This window comes from Phoenix dactylifera, chromosome 3 (assembly GCF_009389715.1).
Source record: "Phoenix dactylifera cultivar Barhee BC4 chromosome 3, palm_55x_up_171113_PBpolish2nd_filt_p, whole genome shotgun sequence".
NCBI lineage: Eukaryota > Viridiplantae > Streptophyta > Magnoliopsida > Arecales > Arecaceae > Phoenix > Phoenix dactylifera.
In genome coordinates this window covers 12,343,535-12,363,949 of record NC_052394.1, presented here as the reverse complement: position 1 = coordinate 12,363,949, position 20,415 = coordinate 12,343,535, and the positions used below count along the sequence as shown (strand labels likewise).

General features: G+C 40.1%; 2 protein-coding genes across 2 annotated transcripts; one reads left to right on the top strand and one right to left on the bottom strand.

Annotated features, from left to right (window-relative positions):
• The first annotated feature begins 6,989 nt into the window (after nt 1–6,989).
• On the top strand, nt 6,990–15,784 carry LOC103706755. The gene is made up of 4 exons (XM_008790964.4): nt 6,990–7,470; nt 11,881–12,022; nt 15,012–15,105; nt 15,203–15,784. Exons 1-4 carry the CDS (start codon nt 7,094–7,096, stop codon nt 15,538–15,540), a joined length of 951 nt encoding a protein of 316 aa, XP_008789186.2. The 5' UTR covers nt 6,990–7,093; the 3' UTR covers nt 15,541–15,784.
• Nucleotides 15,785–16,999: 1,215 nt separating this feature from the next.
• LOC103706756 (xyloglucan endotransglucosylase/hydrolase protein 9-like) lies at nt 17,000–19,315 on the bottom strand. The gene is made up of 3 exons (XM_008790965.4): nt 19,037–19,315; nt 18,589–18,689; nt 17,000–17,821 (listed from the first exon to the last, which is right to left on the bottom strand). The coding sequence occupies exons 1-3, from the start codon at nt 19,203–19,205 to the stop codon at nt 17,207–17,209; spliced, it is 885 nt and encodes a 294-aa protein (XP_008789187.3). The 5' UTR covers nt 19,206–19,315; the 3' UTR covers nt 17,000–17,206.
• Between the last annotated feature and the right edge of the window lie 1,100 nt (nt 19,316–20,415).

The following is a 20,415-nucleotide window of genomic DNA, read 5'->3' as shown; positions in this document are numbered from 1 at the left end:
TACTTTTTGATCACATGAACTATCCATTGATATTTAGTAGAAAGCAATCTCATCCGTTATCTACATATGGGTCTCCAATTATACATACTGCTAAGTACCAACTAAGTCGGACCTTGAGTAATTACATTGCCCCCCAGCATATAGACTTAGAGCAAACATCACATAGAAAAACTCTAAAAGCACCCTCTAATAAGGTTTCCCCTAGTCTTCATGATGCAGACTGTCAGTGCTATATGGCCACTATAACTTTGCCCTTTGCTCCTAGGTAAATGGTTGGAAGTTTTTTTCAGCATTGATTCACCAACTTCATCAACAATCTTCTTTAGTTCACTATGACCAATGGTTCCAAATATCGGCCAAGTACTGACCGAAGTTCGATCTGTTGTAGTCTTATAGGTACAATTTTTGTACTACCTCGATGATCGAATAGTTTTGGCAGTTATCTTCAAATTCTCCAGTGCTTCCGTGCAATAACTGGTAAACTAATTTATCCTCCATAAAGATGGGATCTATTTCCTTCCCCATAGAACGTATCGGAAAGTATTGTGGCTTAACATATTTACTCTCGACAATAGAAATAAGTTTTCCAACCTATTCTAACATAGAAGCCAAAGATGTTGTATATTGTTCTAAAAATGGCCTTAGCACCACAGCAAGACACTTAACAGGGGTGGGGGTGATTGGTCCAGTAGGTTGCCCAAGCAATAGGGCAGTTTCGAGCCTCTTTGCGGTGGTCAACTCGGGTCCATAGGATAGAAAGATAGAATCCTTTACTGGAGTCCAAGGGTCTTCCCAGAGAGAGAAAAAGAAAGAGAAGCAAACAAAGGAGAAGGAGAGAGAGTCTTCATCTATCCTAGAAGTGGAAGGGGCGGTTGAGATCGATGAAGATCATGCTAGGGGGAATGGCCGGTGGCTGGAGGTGGTGGACAACCAGCGACAATAATTAGCTGGCAAGAAATAAAAAAAAGTTAGAAAAATAGGAGAACTAGAGCTTTTTTTTTGTTTTTGGCCATTAGCTGCTCACCAGCGGTCATAGCTCATTGTAAAGGGTTGTAGGAAGGTTGGAGGACTCGACCAAGGGCCTGACGTTAGAGGCAGCAGCACCCACTGTCGGAAAAATGAAAAAAGAAGGCATAATATGGGCAATGTATAGTTTAGGGCCTTGGGAAGAAGAGAAAGCAAAGGGGAGGAAGACTAAGGCCTCACCGTGGAGCTCTCCAACCCTGAATTCCAGCAAGCACAATGATGGGATGCTATGATTTCAAAGGGAGAAAAGAGGTAGAAAGAGATAGAGCGAGGGCCGTTGCTCAGTCGTGGAGGGTTATGGAGAGGGTAGGGAGGTCTCACTACAAAAGAAAGGATATCTCCCGACGGTTTTTTTGGTCTCTACCGACGCTTTTAAGCGTCGGCGAATTTCCAGCCCACGCACCGCAAAGCGTGGGTCAGACGTCGGGCAGGTGGGCGTGGGTCCGGTTTTTGCCGACGCTAAGAGAAAGCGTCGGCACAAAAAGGACTTTCCCGACGCTAATGAAAGCGTCGCGAAAATACTCAACGCCGACGCTTATAAGCGTCGGCGTTAGCAACCTGTTTTTTTAAAAAAAATTAAAAACAAATGCATTAATGGCTTTCGAAAGCAAAGGAATTAAAAAAATACTCAGCTCTCTTCTCTTCCCCGCCTCCTCACCTTCAACTCCTTCCTCTCCCTTGCCGTCCGCCTCTTCTATTCTTCCTTCTTCTCCATTTAATTACTTCGGTTTCTCCCACTTCTGTAGCCTCTGGCTTTTCTATTGCCTCGGTCTCTCTCGCTTCCTCTCCCTCCGCTGAGCTGTCTTCTTCTTTCTTCTCCTCCTCCCCTTCACGAAAGGCATTCTCTTCTTCGGGAATGAGGCCTACTTTGTCAACGGAGAAGCTCCATCTTCTCCTACGTTCGACGGAGAAACTGGCTCTCCTCGCTTCTTTCTTGCTGGAGTAGCTGTGACTCCTTACATCTCTCTCCGTGGAAAAGCTATGCCGCCTCCTTTCCTTGTTTTTGGAAGAGGAGCTGCGCCCCGCTCCTTTCCTTTGCTCGGCGACGCGGGCCCGCCGCCTCCTCCTCCTCCTCCTCGATCGTGTTCAGATCGATCCCCATCCCCACGCCAAAGAGTAGCAGAAAGAAGAACGGAGAAGCCCAAAGGTGCAGTAGATAAAGAAAAGGGGAGAACGGGTGGGGTCTCCGGTGTGGGATTAAAAGAAGAACTTCGGCGGATGGAGCGGCTGGGTGAAAAAGGAGGGATCGGGGGAGCGGCTGGTGAAGAACGGAGAAGCCCAAAGGTGCAGTAGATAAAGAAAAGGGGAGAACGGGTGGGGTCTCCGGTGTGGGATTAAAAGAAGAACTTCGGCGGATGGAGCGGCTGGGTGAAAAAGGAGGGATCGGGGGAGCGGCTGGGTGAAGAAGGAGGGATCGGGGGAGTTGGGCCCCTTTTGGCCTCCGACGACGCTTTAAAGCGTCGTCGTCTCTAAGATCGGGGCCCGCTGGGTGAAGAAGGAGAGATCGGGGTAGTTGGGCCCTTTTGGCCTCCGACGACGCTTTAAAGCGTCGTCGTCTCTAAATTTCACCCGACGCTATAAAAAGCGTCGTCGAGTTTCGACCCCCGCTCGAAATTCGCCGACGCGTTTTGATAGCGTCGGCGGGGAAGAGTCGGCAAAACCATATTTTTTTGTAGTGTCTTCTAAATAAAACATTTTCTAAAATCAAAACATAATCAGTGTTACCCAAGTAGGAGAATGTTAGAATTTTTTCTAATGGTAGGTTGTCACTTATTGGATCCTTTTTCATTGCAAAAAATGGGTTGGACGTTAGACTGATAGAGCCCAATACAACTTAATATGATCCATATAGCTCTTGGGTCCCAAGTTTGTCTTGGTAATTGCTTTTGGTGTAGTATGAAAGGTGTAGGTCTCTTTCTCCATCTAGAGTACCATGCCTATATAAATGGCTATTAGCGATGGTTTGCCCCATCGCGAGCTACCATACAGAAATTGAAGAGGAAGAGGGAATTCCTAGACTAGACGCGTGTACTATCATGGGTCCTCCCAACTATTGTTCGGTTCCTTTTGTTGTCCATGGTTGGAGGCTAGTTTCAAGATTTTATCAATGATGGTGATGAATAGTAAGTTCTTCTATAGATTTGTATGGTTCTATGATGTTCCATTTCTCAGCATTGCTTTTATAATTTTTTCTACAATGACACCCCTAATGCATCAGAGAAAGGCAGTACCTTGTCAGCACAAGCTGCATCCAACTACTCCAAAATAATCCTTCTATGGAACCTTAATCATGATTTTGGATGAAGCCTAGACATCTAGCTTTCCTTCTCTCAAGACATGATCTTCCTATAGAGAGTGGACACTCAAGAGAAGTTGTTTAGAGATTCGAAGTGAATGTAGGGGTTTATCACTCTTGTCTGATCTACTGGAAGTCTGGAGAGTGGAGGAAAAATGTGGGACACAAAGAGACAAAAGAGAGATACAAGTGATATAGCCGGAAAGGAGAGAGAGAGAAGAGACGTGTAAGATAGAGAGGCAGGAGGGAGAGAGCCCCAGGATTCACCATGGGAGATAGGGATAGAGGTGAAGCGAGGCATCATGGGATGGCAAGAGAAAGAAAAAGCAATAGCAACGGGGAGATAGAGAGGCATGATGAGAGAGAGAGGAGGGACCATGGGCTCTTGGGGTTAGATGCGTCGGGTTTGGTTACAGGTTTAAGTTTAGTCGGTCCCGAGTGGCAACGACAAAAAGAGAGAAGAGGCAAGAGTCCTTTCAGCTTTAGACAAGAATATGTGGAGGTATTAGCTATCGGTTATCTTATTAGTATTTAATTGCTTAACGACAAACAATTAAATCCCATACCTCAGTAGCATAAGAAGATGAAGTAGACACCCCGGGATTGCTAAGGGCGAGATTGCATGTGGATGAGACGATAGGCATGAGGCATGGATGATTAAAAAATTGTATTATGATGTGTTGGGGTTTGGGGATAAGAAATAGTTGTTGCTTGATCAAAAGAAGGTGTAGAGACAGTCCCCCAGGCTTCCTGAACATAGGGATCAACGGCTAGAGTTAGACTCTATGCAGGTGAAAGAAACCTGGGCGGCACTCATCGAGTCCATTTGCCGGCATGTGGGTGGTGGGACTACCGGTCTAGATTGAGATCGTCGGTACAGATACAGAGGTGCCCTCCTCTAATACATACTCAAATTTAGATGGAAAAAGGCCACTCTTTCGAGATAGTGAAGTATTTCTACCATCTCAAAAGTATGCTTCAAAACCACAATGCGAGGGTCGTCTAGTCACAAAACCATCAATTGTGTCTCTTGGAGCGATGCTCTTTCTAACTCAAGGCACATCTGGAGGCGCAGACAGTAACGAACAGTCTCCTATCTACACAGTGGGAATATGTGCGGAATCGGGGTGGCACACAAATCGCAATATATATATATATATATATATATATATATATATATATATATATATATATATATATATATTAAAAAAATCAGGTATTGCCGATGCTTTTTATTGTCTATATTGATGCTTATAAGCTTCGTTAGTTTTATTACCAATGCTTTATGAAGCGTCGTAAAAGTATCGGCAAATTTTAATGTCGGAGCCATATTACCAATGCTTCTATCTGGCATCGGCATATATCAGTCCGCATTTTTCCATTTTTCTATAGTGATACCAACGAGAGCTGATGTGGAACCAAGGCAACAAAGGGTTGCCATCTACACTACAAGGGCGAAGAGCCGGGCAATAAGGGATCGCAAACTAATCAACTCAGCTACTAGCTCAAGTTCGAAGTATTAATCAAACACTGAAATGCTAAGGAATCATATAGGGAATGGAGGACCGAGCAGAAGATCCTCAAGTCCAAGGGTGGATCCAAATATTGTAAAGAAAGATAGTGGACTGCAACTACAAGTCTGCAGGCTAAATATACAAAATTAGGAAAATCAAAAAATGTCACACAAAAGAGGATAATGAGATGGTGAGTGAGTACTAAGACTTGCAGAACAGCTAGTTTCAGTTCTTCGTGAGAAGGGTGAAGAAAATGACTATATATGGGTGCCTTGAGAATAAAGGACAAGGATATGTATATGCTTTCAAAGACTTTCGCACCAGCCTTAGGCCCTGTTTAGCAGAGCTTTTGGTGGGACAGAAACTACTTTCTGACTCTCCAAAAGTATTTTTGGATAGAATATAGGTGTTTAGTAAAAAAATCGGAAAGCTATTTGAGCTTTGTTAAAAAAATATAGAGCTCGACCATTTAAATGGTTAAAAATCTTCATATAGACTATGGGTAATATGGATCCCAATGCTATGCAAAAGATTTGCCGAAAGATTGAAGGGACAATAAATTTGATCTAAAGGTACAAAGACTAAAATAATATTATATATTAGCTAGCAAGAAGACATTCACCTAGATTTCGGCCAAGAGGCTGATACAAATAATAATGCCCAACTGTAAAGGACTCCATTCGAAAGCCCTCTTATAATGATTTTTATCCTCTCCTACTCCTCCTAAAGAGCTTGGGATGTCTGCTTGAAAGTAACTACTCTGTCAAAAAGGGCTAGGAGTTGAGACTTGCATACTTCTAGATGCCTTCTAGCTATATATCAGTACTAAGACAAAGCAAGATTAAAGGGGTCTTGAGCTAAGCACTCAGAATTGATGGAATGAGATGATAATCTAAAGGCTAAAGCCTTAGCATCCTCAAATTTCATCTAGAAAATTGACCGCGTAAGCTGGAAGGCGACTACACACAAGAACTACATGATGCATCATAGGCCAAATAAGAAAAATATCGGCCAAGATAGACCAAATACATGTTAAAGACAAATTGAGCAAAAACTAACCATATCGAGCTTAAGATTGATCAGATACGGTGAATTATGAGGATCTTTCCTATTGGCCTAGCAAAGGAATTATGATATAGCACACGTGGCATAACAATTATCAAAATGTATCACTAGAACCATTAGAGAAGTGGAGCATGGTTGGGTCTGGTCATTAGAATAGTCAAGGAGTGGAGGTAAGGCATGGACAGGTATCTCCATCAAAAGAAGATAGTTACCAGAACATTCACAACATAATGTATAAATACTGGAATATAACTCTAGAAGAGAATCTTTGACCAATCAAATACCTATCGTTTCACTTTTATAATTATCTCTAACTTGGCTTTGTACTTGTCTTTTATTATCTTGCTTTATTTACGTCGCTTTATCCTAGTCTATCTCTAATCCATAGCTGTTAGACTACGGCTCATAGCCATGGCTACAACTTACCTCATTCTCTTCTGAGCCGGCATTATCTCAATACCAAAAAATTTTAAAGCTCAAGGCATCAAAACTTACGCTATAAACTTTTTTACTCTTTCTAGTTTCTAACACTGATGCCACACTTGTAAAAAATTTGCATGATTCAACCAAAAATGCGTGTGTTCTTATGTCCCATAGAGAATCCAGCGCCAATGGGCACTAATTTTGTTATCTATTTTTTACTTATATTATACCTATAATTTTATTTATTAAAATAAATATAAATAAAAATTATGTTTATTAAAATAAATATAAATAAAAATTATGTTTATTAAAATAAATATAAATAAAAATTATGTTTATTAAAATAAATATAAATAAAAATTATGTTTATTAAAATAAATATAAATAAAAATTATATTTATTAAAAAATGATTATAAATATGGATATACCCGTGCCTAATCTATTTTCAGCTACAAATATAATTTGTCTTTCAAGTATGCAAACTTGGGTGCACACGCGAGATGGTATAAATTATATTTTTATTCTACAAGAATTATCGCCTTCTCGAAGGAGAATCCCTTTCTCGAAGCACACTAATAGCGGTGGTGCTACGAGTCTCTCTATCGTATCCCAAACACGAACGCTCATCGTAACACCCAGGTGAAGAACTCTAATAGCATACCAGGGCGCCTTTTGGGGGTCATGTAAAATGGTGCCAGTATCAAACATCGATTTTTCTCGGTCCTAAGAAACCCCGACCCTTCGGACATTTCGGATGCGACGAGAGAGATGGGAGGAGGAGCGATGAGAACCGCGGCGAAGGCCGCCCTCGGGGGCTACCGCTCAGCGGGGCCGCTCGCTGGCCAGGCGGCGGCTGCCCGGAGGGCTTCCAGGCCGCCGCCCGCGACCGTCTCCGCCGTGTCGCCGGCGGTGGAGGGAAGCCCGGCGGTCCCCCTCCTCTCCTCCGAGAAGGGCCGGAGCGACGCCCTCCCGGTCCAGGAGATCCAGCAGGCGTCATGGGAGATCGACGACTGGGAGTTCGCCGGCGGGGAGGAGGAGGAGCTTCACGCTTCACTGCATCCGGCCCCGAGGCTCGTGTTCGGGCCCGTTCCGACCCTGGAGGAGGCCAAGGAGGCGACTGCCGATCTGAAGGATGCCGTCGAGAGGTGAGCTCGGCGTTCATATGTCTTTATCTCCTCTCAAATCGGATTAAAATTTCTTCTTTATAAATATTTTGTGAGTGCTTCCTCAATATTGATATGAAAAATGCTGTTTTCTTTTTTATTATTAAAGAATCAGTGAGGACGCATTTATTGGAGCAAAGATTGCTCAAAACCAATATTGAATTTAAATCTACTTTTGTGAAGAACACTGAATATGTCATCGACATCCCAAGACATGATTTGCTTCTAAGGAAGATAACAATGGCTTATTGTGGTGGTTGATTAGTTTTTATGTTTTTTTATGTATATTTATCATTCATAGCAGAACATAGGCATTATCACGAAGCACCTTTGGAATTAACATGCATTTCGACTTTGGAATGGTAGCTAAAACGCAGACTAGATGTCAATGGAGGCTCATTCATGAAGCTGCTAGCCAATTGCATGGTAAAGTTAATCTGGTTGTGAAGCTATAGCAGGACTGTCCGGTTGCATGTGAACCAACATTCTTCACCAAAAAAAAGAAAAGAAAAAGAAAAAGAAAAAGAAAAAGAAAAACAAAGAAAAGGAGAAAGAGAGAAAAAGTGGCTCAACAGGTCAACTTGACAAGCTAATGGATGATTAGAGCACCAATGGTCAGGCTGTTCTTTGTTATGCACAATCTGGTTACGGTAGAAGCTGATCATCATATATCTTCTGACAATGGACTCAAAACCTGAGAAATGGTCGTGATTTACTTGATAGAGTTGGAGGAAGAACGAAAATTTTTGTTTTGGTGGTATGGTTTTGAGCAATTCTCATATAATGGACTGGAGGGTCCTATGTGCTGATCTAAGATTGTCTACCATGCAATTGTTATTACATAAGACATGAATTGAGGTGCAGAGCTCCCACACAGATGCATGATTTAATAAATAGATGGGCACTAGTATTCAATTTTGGCTTTGAAATGGGAGTTATTTGCCAAAATCTTCTGTTGAATGTTATTTTTAGAGAAGAGTGAGCTTGGAAGCAGGTTTAATAATAAAGAAATTGGAAGAAATTGAATTGACATATAAGTGAAGACAGAAAGAAAGATTTAGTGCTGGTTTTTAAATTTTTTAATATTAGATCTACACATACTTATTGATTTAGAAGGCCTAGAGTAAGAACAATTACAGTATATAAAATATGAATGGAAAGAGGAACATCAAGGGGAAAAATAGACAAATTTTGTGGAGGATGGGAATTCTAAAGGCAAAAATAGAGGAAGAAGTGGAAGAAAACCTACTTGAGAGTCTATGACAATACTATTGCTTCTAAAAGGGATAGCACCTAAACCCCTTAGGTACTTGAAGACCTCAAATACAATACGAAGCGCTAACCTAAGAGGATAAATTTTGGCTCACTTAAAGTAGAACCCTTAACTCGTGTTATGTTTCCCAATAAATTTTCAGTTTTGTTCAGGTTTATTCACCCAACCAACATTTTTGATTCTTGAATAATGCGTCAATAATGCGGCATTTTCTGAATTTGAGAAAATTTGAGAAACACTTTTTTTGATAATTATTCAGTTTTAATGAGGAATAAGAACCTATTCGAATGAAGTTATTCGACTATACTGACGAAAACTGTTCAGCTAAAGACAGCCTTAGACAATTTGCATTGGAATCCTCATTCTAAGTAGATCTAAAGTAACAGTAACTCTACCTTATCCTAATTACAAAACATGAAATCCTTAAATACAATTACGTCATTTGGTTCTGTTGTGTGCAAACTAGTGTTGACAAGCTTGTTGAGCTTTCTAAATCATTGATATGATCCATCTGTTTGATTGGTTTAAATGATGAATTCCCACTATATGCTTACATACATCATGTTCATATGTCCTTGCAGACATATTGAGGCATATGTAACCAAAGATTAATTTTACATATCCTTGGCTGTGGGATTTCATGTCATCAATTTTCCTTCAGATGTGACTCCGTTGCTCTGGCATATCCATCTTGGCTTCCTACCTAGGAACCTATCCAAAGCCTTCAACATTTAGACGAGGCTTGCCCAGATGGCATGCTACGTAGGCATCTGGCTATTTTTTGGGTCCTTGCATATGCAAGTGGGAAACACTTTAGCTCTCCATTTCTGCTGGGGATACTTGCCCATCCCAAACCAATGAAATGTGGACCAGCCTGATTTAAGCTCAAATTCAACTCACAAAACCCGTTTAGCAAACCGAAAAAATAGAAAATGATTAAAGTCTAAATCCTAAGCCCCGAACATCCCATTCTTCCATCTCTCCACCCTCATTTGACCTAGGGAAAGAAAGGGGCTCCAATCCTCTCCACTCCCGGTGATGGTGGTTAACTGGGGGCCTTGATGCTTGGGCGATGTGGAACTGCAACCAAACCACAATCCAGCAAGACTTCAAGTCTCTCTCTCTCTAATTTTATTCTCTTTCTTTCTTTTTTTTTACAATTGGAAAATTGCTTTGCAAGCAGTGGATCTATGGAAAGCTTCTCTCGATCCCTCTTTCTTGTTCCTCTCTCTCTCTCTCTCTCTCTCTCTCTCTCTCTCTCTCTCTTAAATTAATCTAATTCAATGGAAGAGCTTATATGAAGGTCTACTCATTCTCATCGGCTTGAGCATTTTTTTAATGTCATTATTTCTTCAATTCCCTTTGATCATGTTTATTCCTTTTATTAATTGAATCAACATTTGTATTTAATTTCTTCTTAATGGCATGCTTATCTTTGGGTTTTGGTGAGGTATTTTTTAATCCCCTTTTCATTTTTGGTTTCAATCCTCTTACTGAAATAGATAAGTTTCAGTAAGCTAGAAATCATTGGCCATGCCTAAAGCATTTCATCAATTTTTTCCTTGAGTGACAAGCCACTTGGATAATGCAGAGGGTTATTTCATTTTGGGTTTTTTTTTTTTTTTTTTTTTGTTTTGGGGGGGGGGGGGGGGGGGGGATTGATGATTATAATTTCATTTCAGTTTTTTGGAGTGAAAGATTTGGGAGTTTGCTACCCAAAATCTGTAGTTGAGAATAAACTGTTACAATAGGGTTTAGATCTTATTTCGTTTCATATATGTACAGAACCCATTTAAAAGGAAATAAAACAAGGAGAAGAGTTAATATAGAACCAAATCCAAGTGAAAAGAAAATGGAGCACAAGAATTGGAACACCAGGAGAAGAAGAGAAGGAGATGAACCAAAATAAGTAAAATGAGGACTAAGAGGAAGGTTAGCAGACTTCTAGGAGCAAAAGGAGATGTAAAAGAAAATTTTTAAGAAACCTTCCCAGGGAAAAACCTTTGTAAAATTAGAAAGAAAATTCCAAAGTTGTCAGCCTGCTTCCTTGCATAATTAAAGAACTGAATAAAATATTAACCTCAATTCTAGTGGAACCAAAACTTTGATAGATCAACTAATGACTATCTTACAGGTTTAGGGTAGATATGAACTCTTGAAGAACCAGAGCCAAACTCCTTATACTGAAGGGTTCTGTACCAGCTATAACTCGCTCTAAATTGTGGCCCTTTAAAATTTATTAAGGAAGTATGAAAAATCCTAAATTCCAATTGTGGATGTCTATACATTATTACTTAGCGAGGACATATCTATTTACTCTCATAGATAGATTTGAAAAATAACTTAGGGGAAGCAAGAAACAGTTGAATTGCTAATGAAAAGGATTAGTAGAAATGCTTGCTGCTAATTAGGGATGATCAGAAGATATTTTTTCCTTTATGTTTGCATTCTATCAAGGATTTTTTTTGGGATGTAAATCAAAGCACTGAATTAGGATTTATTTAAAAAATAAAATATAAGAAAGAGGGTGTTGAATTTGGTTAATAATTTTCTTCTGCTGTTATTAGTTTGTGATGGCGCCAATGGCCTATGACTTTGAGCGGTGTTGTGTGTACAAGTATGGTAATGGTACCTTTTTATTTTTAATTTTCTGTATTCTTCTTGATCATTTTATGAATCCTCTTCTTGTTAAGTGGACTCTAAACATTCTCTATTAATTGATTTATTCCTGAATTCTGAGATGTGAATACGTGTGTTTGCATGCACATTCATGTGCATGTATATGTGTGTGGTTGTGTGTGAGAGAGAATCTTTCTATTTTTGGAATAAAAGTTGATTATCTTCCAATAATTGTTGACTAAAGTTATAATTTAGTTGCAGCAAACTTTGGTCATGTGACACATTAAATGAATTGTTCACTTTTCCAGCTTTTGGAAAAAAGAAGTTTATTTGGCTGCAGTTAGAATACAAATTGGTTGTTGTGAGCTTTGCTCTTATGATCACATATAATGTCTTCCACAGTTTTCACAAATCAATTTTTTTTACCGTCCACAGTTAATTTTATGATACCAATTGCTTGTGGAATTCCTTATGTACTGAGTACTGGTGACATGTTTCAGGGCATACTTCTCTCCAAGTATTGAGGTTTCTCTAGAGGGAGTTCAGGGATGTGCTTCTTGTGAAAATGTAGCACCATTGCAGTCAATGCCTAAACATGTTGTCCAGGCATTTTCATTGCTGCATGGAAGCCCTGAAGCTCAGGTTCTAACTCTTTATATTTTGAGAATCTCATGGATGCAGTTTGTACAGTTTGTTTGTAGATTGTCGCAACTGAACTATATCTGACTATTCATTATTAAAAGCCTGAAGTTTATGTCATATATGGTGCATAATTTGCTATGTGACAAAGGAATATCATTTTATTGGTTGTTGATTATAATATTGTTGCATAATAATTGGTTAACATGTGCAGGAGATGATTAACATTCATGCATAGCAGAGCTTCCTTTTGAAATACTAACTTGTACTATTAAGACTTAATGTTTACAAAGTTATGACTTAATTACACTAGAACATACTTTAATTAAGTTTGACATTCTTGAAGTTTGAGGCAATCTTGGTAAGGAGGGTGAGGTGCAGGTAATGGGAGGGGAGCTCTAGTGCCCTTCAACCCACTCATCACAACTGAGAGAGGGAAGGGGGAATGGTAATGGTGCAGTTCCAATTTGCAGAGGTGAGAAAGACAATGGAGGGTGGGGGGATGGAGGTGGAGTTGATGAGAGGTGAGAGATGGGGATGAAAAGAGTGGAGATGGGTTTCTTTGCACAGTAAGAGGGTTAAGGAATAATTAAGTTTTTAAATTTTCAATCAAAATTATAACATTGTAAATATGATATACGGTTATCTATATATTTTTGAATTTGGGCTAAGCTTACTATTGTTTTTAGTCTGCCTAGGCCCAGCCCAAAATCTATTGGGCCTCAGAATTTGCGCCCACCCAAAATCAGCAGGGCTTAAAGTAACCAAGTCAGTTGATCATTATAAAAACAACCTAGAAAATATCAACCAAAATTAGGAGAAAATTAAAAATAAAGAAATAAAATTCATCAAGAAACAAGACATCATTTTGAAGTATCTGTTATTGTTTGGGAACTTTGCATTTGTCTTTACAGGGTTTTCTTATTATAATAGTCAAAACTATATCTTAGAATATATTGTTGATGAATTATCTTTAATGGGTAAGATATTATTATACTCTTTGATGTATAACATATGACCATCTAAGTGTCTAGGAGATTTGAGTTATAGTATAGCTAAACTTTGGCAAAAGGTGTAATCTAATGTGCCATTTGACATCACTCTCATTTTTCTATTTTCAAGAATAAAAAATAAAATTGCTTCTATTTTTCTAAACTTTTAAATATATTAATATGATTAGTATAGTTAATTATTTAAAAAAATAAATATGGTGGTGATGGTGATAGTCGCGGTAAAGTAGTAGCAACTATCATGGCATTAGTGGTGGGGGACAGTGGTGGTGTCACAAAAGGCAGCAGTAGAGGTGGCGACATTGGTGGTGTTGGTGGCAATACAGCTGAAGTGGCAATGGTGGCGAAGGTGGTGATGGTGGTGGTGGCTATAGTGGCAGTGGTATCATGGTAGAGGCGGTGACAACAACAACAGAGGTCATGGCAACAGCGATGTAGTATAGGCAATAATAGCGGTGGCAGTAGTGATAGTGGTTGCAAAAGCAATAGCAGTGGTGGTTGTGGCAGTGTTAGCAACAGTGATCAAAAGCACAATTTTCTTATTTTTCAAAATATTGAAAGTAACAAGTTCTTACTTTAAATTTTTTTCTAGAAATAACTAAAATGACTTTTGAGAAATAAGAAATAGAAACAATAGCTCCAAACATGTTTACATCTTGGATTTTGTGTTTTTGTTTTGAAAAAGAAATAAAAACATTGCCAAACAGGCCCTAAATTTACATCAAAGAATCCATACTTTTCTCTAGCTCTTTGTTACACTTAGTGTTTAAGTTCTAATGTTACAACTTACAATATTTTCAAATCTTCTCAAAATTCATAAAAGTCTAATTTAGACAAAATGCTTCTCAGCTTTTGAAATAGCGGAATAACAAAAAGAAAAAAATTACATATATAGATCCTATAAACATTTGGTTTGGCCCCATAATTAGTTTTGGCTAAAGCTCTGAAACCAAACTCCAATTTCATATTTAGTCCTTCTGAAATCAAAATGTTTTTGTTTTGATTTTGGAGTTTTGGGCAAAACTTCGAACTATGAAGTTGATAAAATCAAGTTAAAATTTAGGAATTGGCATCTCAACTCTCAACAATTAAGAAACCACATTTATGGTATTTGCTAAGTTGTGAGAACAATCCTGAGTCCTTATTGACTAATAAACAGCTGCATGAAAGTTGCTGCTGTTTTCCATTTCAAAATTGTCTGGGATTTTCTTTTTTTCCCCTTGATTGATTATTTTAGGAGCTCGTTTGATGTCAATAGAATGTCTCGGCCTGGATAATACAATATTCAAGTTCTTTAGATTATGAGACATTTCTAAATTATGGGAAAACCTTTTTCAGCAGAAACATAAAAAAGACTCATTTTTTAGCAGCACTTGACATGTACCTGGGTCCTTGTAATATAGTTTTTCATACACTGAAAGATGGGAAAGTTTGAGATCCAGTTGAAAATTTATGAGAGAAATTGAAACTCAACCAGATGGAAGGGCATGTTATCCAAGAATCTTTGATTTACAAAGCAGCCAAGATTGCTTAATTAGAAATATAGGGGGAAGGATTTATGGGCGTCATATATTGCAACGATTAGATTGTTTTCTTAGTTCACGTTAGTATAGTAGTAGCAGTAGTAGTATCAATATTATTATTATTAGTACTAGTATTACTATTATTATTATTACTACTACTATTACTATAATTATTAATATATTATTACTACCGCTGCTACTATTACTACTATTATTACTATTATTATTAGTATTACTATTTTTACTATTATTATTACTATTATTACTACTATTATTACTACTATTACTATTACTACTACTATGACTACTACTATTACTGCTACTATAACTACTATTCTTTTTGTTTTACTTGTCTTTATTATGAAGCAAAATATGAAGTTGTCTTTATTTTTGTTTTATCTTCACTATTATGAGTAGAGATTGAAGGAGTTATTTTTATTGTCTTGGTTTCATGTGCAGAATGTTGTTGCTTCACTTGCTGCTGATAAGAATGTTTGGGATGCTGTAATGAAAAATGAGAAGGTTATGGAGTTCTACAGGACTCAGCAGTCCGGTTAGCATTTGTTTAAATTATGGATAACAAATTTCTCCCTTTCTCTATGGGTTTATTTCATAGTGACTATGATTTATACGAGCTGTTATTTCTGCAGTTGTTCTCCGGCCTGAAACAAATGTAGCTTTTGAGGAATCTGTTGCTGAAAATGTGTGCACCAAAGAATTTCTGGAGAGCCCAAAAACTCCTGCAGAAGACTCCCAAACCTCGGTCTTCGCAGAAATAGTCGGTAACATCAAGCGGAAAGTAACAGAGATGGTAAATCATTTGTCCAACTTCCTTCAAGATCTTTTTGGGACTTCAACGGGAGCTCAGAGCTCTACCAGCACAAAGAGAACTGGCACCACTGAGCCTAATGTGGATGGCGCTATAGGGGCATCCTTCATAGCATTGGCAATTGCAGCAATCTTGGTGGTTCTGGTCAAGAGAGGATAGTTTGAGAAGCTAAACTGTCTGCTACTTTGATGTAAATGCACAATACTGTATCCAAACATACAATAAACTTACTTCCATTGCATTATCATCTCTCATGGATTTATATGGGGAACTGATTTTTGGAGAGACCTGTGGTAGTGGAATCTCTTTTCATCCTGTGTCTGTTGTATCTATGGGTTGAGCTCATATATAAGAACATAATGATGAAGTGGAATGGTTTATCAAGAATTTCTCATTGGTGTCATATCCCAGAAGGAAATAACTGTTGTTATTTATCTTAAAAAATTCTAAATCTAGTGGCCCTTTGGCATCTCATTTCTTGTCCGGCAAGAAGATAGTTTGTGATTTATCTAGGATGTTGTGGAGGAAAGCAGGAGAATAGTTTTCGTCGTATGAGATTGACAGGTTGATGTATATTTTTGTGTATGCTTATGAAAGGAATTCGATAAACGAATCTTCTGTTTTGTGAGGAGGAGGAACAGATAGAGACTATTTGTCTATCAGGCATGCATGGATATAAAGGGATTCCATTCAAGAGTTGTACGTAACTTGGTTTTCTTGTAACAGGAGAAAAGGGAAAAAGGATCTTTCTAATTTCATTTTTATTAGAGAACAAGGAAGACTTGGTGGGTTTTACTAGCTTCTTGTCCTATAGACTCTCATGCTTGTAGCCATGAGCCGATTTCGGCATTCTCAGGGTTGTTGGTCTTGATGCAACAGAAGTTTATGTACACTTCCAAGCTATTCGTGCAGGAAATTTAGTGTGAGAAATACAGTATTTCTATAGTGTGCTTCATAATTGTAGTGTGGATCAATCTTCTTATGGTTACACAGTATCAGTCTCATCATTTCTTTGTTCCTATCAGTGGTAGTGTATGGATCATGTCATTTATGAAGGAGATACATGCATCTGATCGATAACTGATTCCATCGTACACTATATTTTTCTTTTACAATTATCAGGTTGTTAATTAGTAAAGGTTATTTGTGCGATATTTAGTAGAGGATTAAAATAATTTGTGAATATTAGTACTGAACCACTAAAATATACTTCCAAGAAAAAGAAGATGCCTCCCATGAAAAAAGAATTCATGGGTAAAACCTGAACCTTTTCCTTGTGGGTGTCTCTGCGCTTGGGGAACGGGTAGTGGAGTGGGGCGTGGATGAACAGGATTCCTCATCCTTTTCTGGAACAAAAAAATTGGCTTTGCTTAGTTGTTTAAATAGATTGCCAAGTCACGTACACAATGTTGTTTTCTCAATTCATGCGAAACCCATGCCAATAATAGCTTTGCTTTTCTTAGCTCTTCTGAAAGGATTTGAGACATTAGTTGTGTAATGTGTGTGAGATGTCTGTATCACTTGGAGATGCCCCTCAAGCAAACTGGCAGCATCCATTCTTTTATCCCATCCCACTAAAAAATTAATCAAACTAAAAAATTAATCAAACTAAAGCAAGTAATCAGACAAAAGGAAAAGATTCCTCTTCTTTTATGACTTCCTAAATTCCATACACCACCACCACCACCACCACCTCTTGATAAACTAGGAAATAAAGCAACAAGTGAAAAGAACCAGCAGTTCCCCCCCACCCCCTTAACGCTTTACAGTGTACCAGCTACCATCCCGAACAACCCCTCCTCCATCACCCACCATCCATCATCCATCACGCCTTGCACTCAGCCGGTGGTTCAGGGAACCTGGACGCATCAGCACAGTAATCATACACCAGATGCTTCGCCCGGGCCCACATCAACTGATGGCTCTGATGGACGCTCAGCGCCTCCATCTCCTTCTCCTTCCACCAGTACCTCCCCTCCTTCCCCCACTCGCTCCCGCTGCATCTTTTAATCTCCGCCGCCCAATCCTCCCCGGCCCTCCACTCGCATCCGTCAATCCGGACCTCACGATAAGCCGCGACGAACGGCGCGTGAGACCAGTCCGTCTTCACCCGGCCCCCCTGGGTGGCCCAATCGTCGGCGTTCCAGATGGAGCTGTACACCCCCATCGGCTGATCCCGCGGGAACACGATACCGCTGTCCTCGTGATTCGCGTAGACGCGGATCGGGGTGTCGTCGACGAGGAAGACCACCTGGCGGGGGTTCCAGAGGACGGAGTACGCGTGGAAGTCGGTGGTTGGGTCGAACCATAGATCCATCCGCTGCTCCCTGTTGCCGATCCCGTTCACGTACATGTTGGTCTGGACCAGGTACGGCTCCCCCGTGGTGTTCCCCAGAAACTCGAAGTCGAACTCGTTGTGGTTGACGCCGTCCGATGACATCTGGACGGCCAGAGACAGTGATTGTGATCGGTTTATTTATAATTTATTCTTTTTGTTTTCAAATATAAATGCTTTAATAATGATGACGACAAAGTTTGGACGGGTGATGATGGGTGGGGCTTGAGCGCTGTTTCCCAGCCTGGCCGGCTTGGGCTGTGCCGGATAAAAGAGAAGCAACTGAACAGTTGCACATCGGCTTGCGTACAGCTTTACCATCCCACTAGCTACAAACATTGATTTCGTTACCCTATAAAAGAGGGAAATGGTGGGGGGAATCTTTGCAGGGAAAGGCAAATTAAAGATATTTTTTCTGACATCAGCCAATCTGATTCAATATGTTGTCAATATTAATAACAAAAGTAAGTATTATATGTATAAAGAAACCATCTTTTAAGCTTTAACAGAGGGAATTATTGGCTGGCCTCGTTTTGGAGAAAGACAAAAGAAGGTATTACAGCTTTAGTTTTTCAAAAAAAAAAAAAAGGCTTCATAGGTTCTGATTTGCGTCAGATGTTTGAATTCTTTTTGTTTTGAAGGAACCGGCTCGGTTCATTGACCCAAAAAATAAAATAAAATAAAAAGCTGGTTCTTGACTTGTTATTTTAATGAAAAACACTACCAGACGTTGCTATTGGGAAGGAAAGATCACAATATTTTTGAGAAAGAAGTGGAACATAGAATCTTAGGTTATGTTGTTGAGAAAGAAAAGGAGATGATGTCCTTGTCCTTGACTCTTTGAACAAGAGCTGGAAGACTGGGAGCCTTACATAGAAGGCAGTGACCGTTCCGGCGGAGTCTCCTTCGATCAGCTTGATCTCAGCTGTGGCCTTGCCGTACAAATACTTGTTTTTAGAGGCAAATCCAGCACCTGAAACCATTAACAATAACCATGTTGCTAAACCAGAGAGAACCAGGGAACTCAACATGAGACGATTAGCTAGAAGAGAGATAAAACAAGTGAGACGAAATAGAGATCACAGTTCAGCAAATGGATAGATGAGTAGACTTTCTAAAATCAAACAAGTGAAACACCATAAAAGAAAACAAGTTACAAAACATTACATACGAAATGAAGCGAAAGAGAGACAATCTAAAATAGTTTTAGCAATACAGAAGATAGAATCCTGGAAGACAAAACAGAGAGATTCCGAACCCAAAGAAGCAAATAGAAAACAATAAATGCCAAAGAAGCACGCATTTTAAACTCCCAATTACCGGAGAAGTTATCAAGCTTAAGCTTGAGAAGCTCTCCATCATAAATCACATGGTCCGAGGCCCAGCACGCCTGAATCACCCCATCAAACTTCGCACCACGCACACCCGTCACCAAGAAGGCAACGAAGAACATAAAACCAAGACGAAAAATTCCACTAGAATCCGCCATTAGAGGGCAGGAAGGAGAAGAGAGAAGAGATGAAGGCGAGAGAGCTCCCAAGACACCGGTCTGCGCTCGGCTCTGGGCTCCGGAGCTCCCTCGGACCCGGCCTTTATAGCCCGCTCCCATTGGCTTCTCCAACAAGCCCCCAAATCGGGCTCACGTCACCTGCCCCGTCGGACAAAACCCTGCTCCCCGCCTCGTCACCTGCCACGTAAGACGGAGCAGCCGTTGCTCCCCGCACCGGCTTAGCTGGACCGGACCGAGGGGACCGCCGTACGGCTGGTCCGGTCGCTGTCCCTGCAAAACGCGAACCCGGCCTGTCCGGCCAATGGTACGATGACACGAGTGGGATCCAGCTGTGGGCTGTGGCCTCTGCTGCCAAGAGCTGGCGAGCGGCAGTACTCAGAGTAAAAGCGTGAGTCCGCTGACGTCACTTGACAGCTGGCGTAGATGCCCCGCAATTATACAACTTGGCACCGGTCTGTTGACCCTATTCGGGTTTCGAGCCTCTGGGGACCGCTGAATCATTCATGGGTGTCTATGTGGGGTCGTTCAATAGGTGGAGATGAGTCATTTTGGTTTTCTTGGGGAACGTGTGAAAGTTTATCCAGGAAGCTAAAGGACGACAAGGTCGAATATATAGCCGGTGGAAGCGTGCCGTCCAGCTGGGACGTGATTAATTGCGTTCATGGGTTCCGAAAATATCTCGGATTGGTGGCTCTTGGTGGTGGGTTTTTTTCCATTATGTCCCCCAGACACCACGCCGACTGAGTTGCACGATTGCTACTATGGCCGCAATAATGTAACGGCGATTATTTTTTTTTTTGATTAAAACGTATGGCTCGTATTGATCTAGTACGATTTGTTCTTTGATTGCTATAGTTAGTTCTAGTTCGGTGTAATTTATATTAATGAGGTAACTATTTTAAAATTATAAATTTTTCATCAAGACAAAAGCAGCTAAGGAGGCAGCTACTAGGCTGCTGGTGTTGAGTGCTTTGATCTCATATCAAATCTCATCTTTTACTAAACTGAACATCTGACCATCTAATATGTAACTCAACCACTGCCGAAAGGTCGATCGGCCGAAAAAATCATCGGCCGAATAGAACAATTGGTAAAAGTCGAAAAGGGATAACAGTCCCAATAACTGATAGCCCTAACGGTCCGCAATTACGGCATGATCACATCCTGCACCTTACTAGCACACTCTGCC

Excerpts from the sequence above, each read along its gene's own strand:
- LOC103706756 (XM_008790965.4), bottom strand. The coding sequence starts at position 19,205 with ATGGCGGATTCTAGTGGAATTTTTCGTCTTGGTTTTATGTTCTTCGTT. Across the intron at positions 18,690-19,036 it reads TAAGCTTGATAACTTCTCCG|GTGCTGGATTTGCCTCTAAA; the intron begins GTAATTGGGAGT and ends TAATGGTTTCAG. Across the intron at positions 17,822-18,588 it reads GAACGGTCACTGCCTTCTAT|ATGTCATCGGACGGCGTCAA; the intron begins GTAAGGCTCCCA and ends CTGGCCGTCCAG.
- LOC103706755 (XM_008790964.4), top strand. The coding sequence starts at position 7,094 with ATGGGAGGAGGAGCGATGAGAACCGCGGCGAAGGCCGCCCTCGGGGGC. Across the intron at positions 12,023-15,011 it reads ATGGAAGCCCTGAAGCTCAG|AATGTTGTTGCTTCACTTGC; the intron begins GTTCTAACTCTT and ends TTTCATGTGCAG. Across the intron at positions 15,106-15,202 it reads CTACAGGACTCAGCAGTCCG|TTGTTCTCCGGCCTGAAACA; the intron begins GTTAGCATTTGT and ends TTATTTCTGCAG.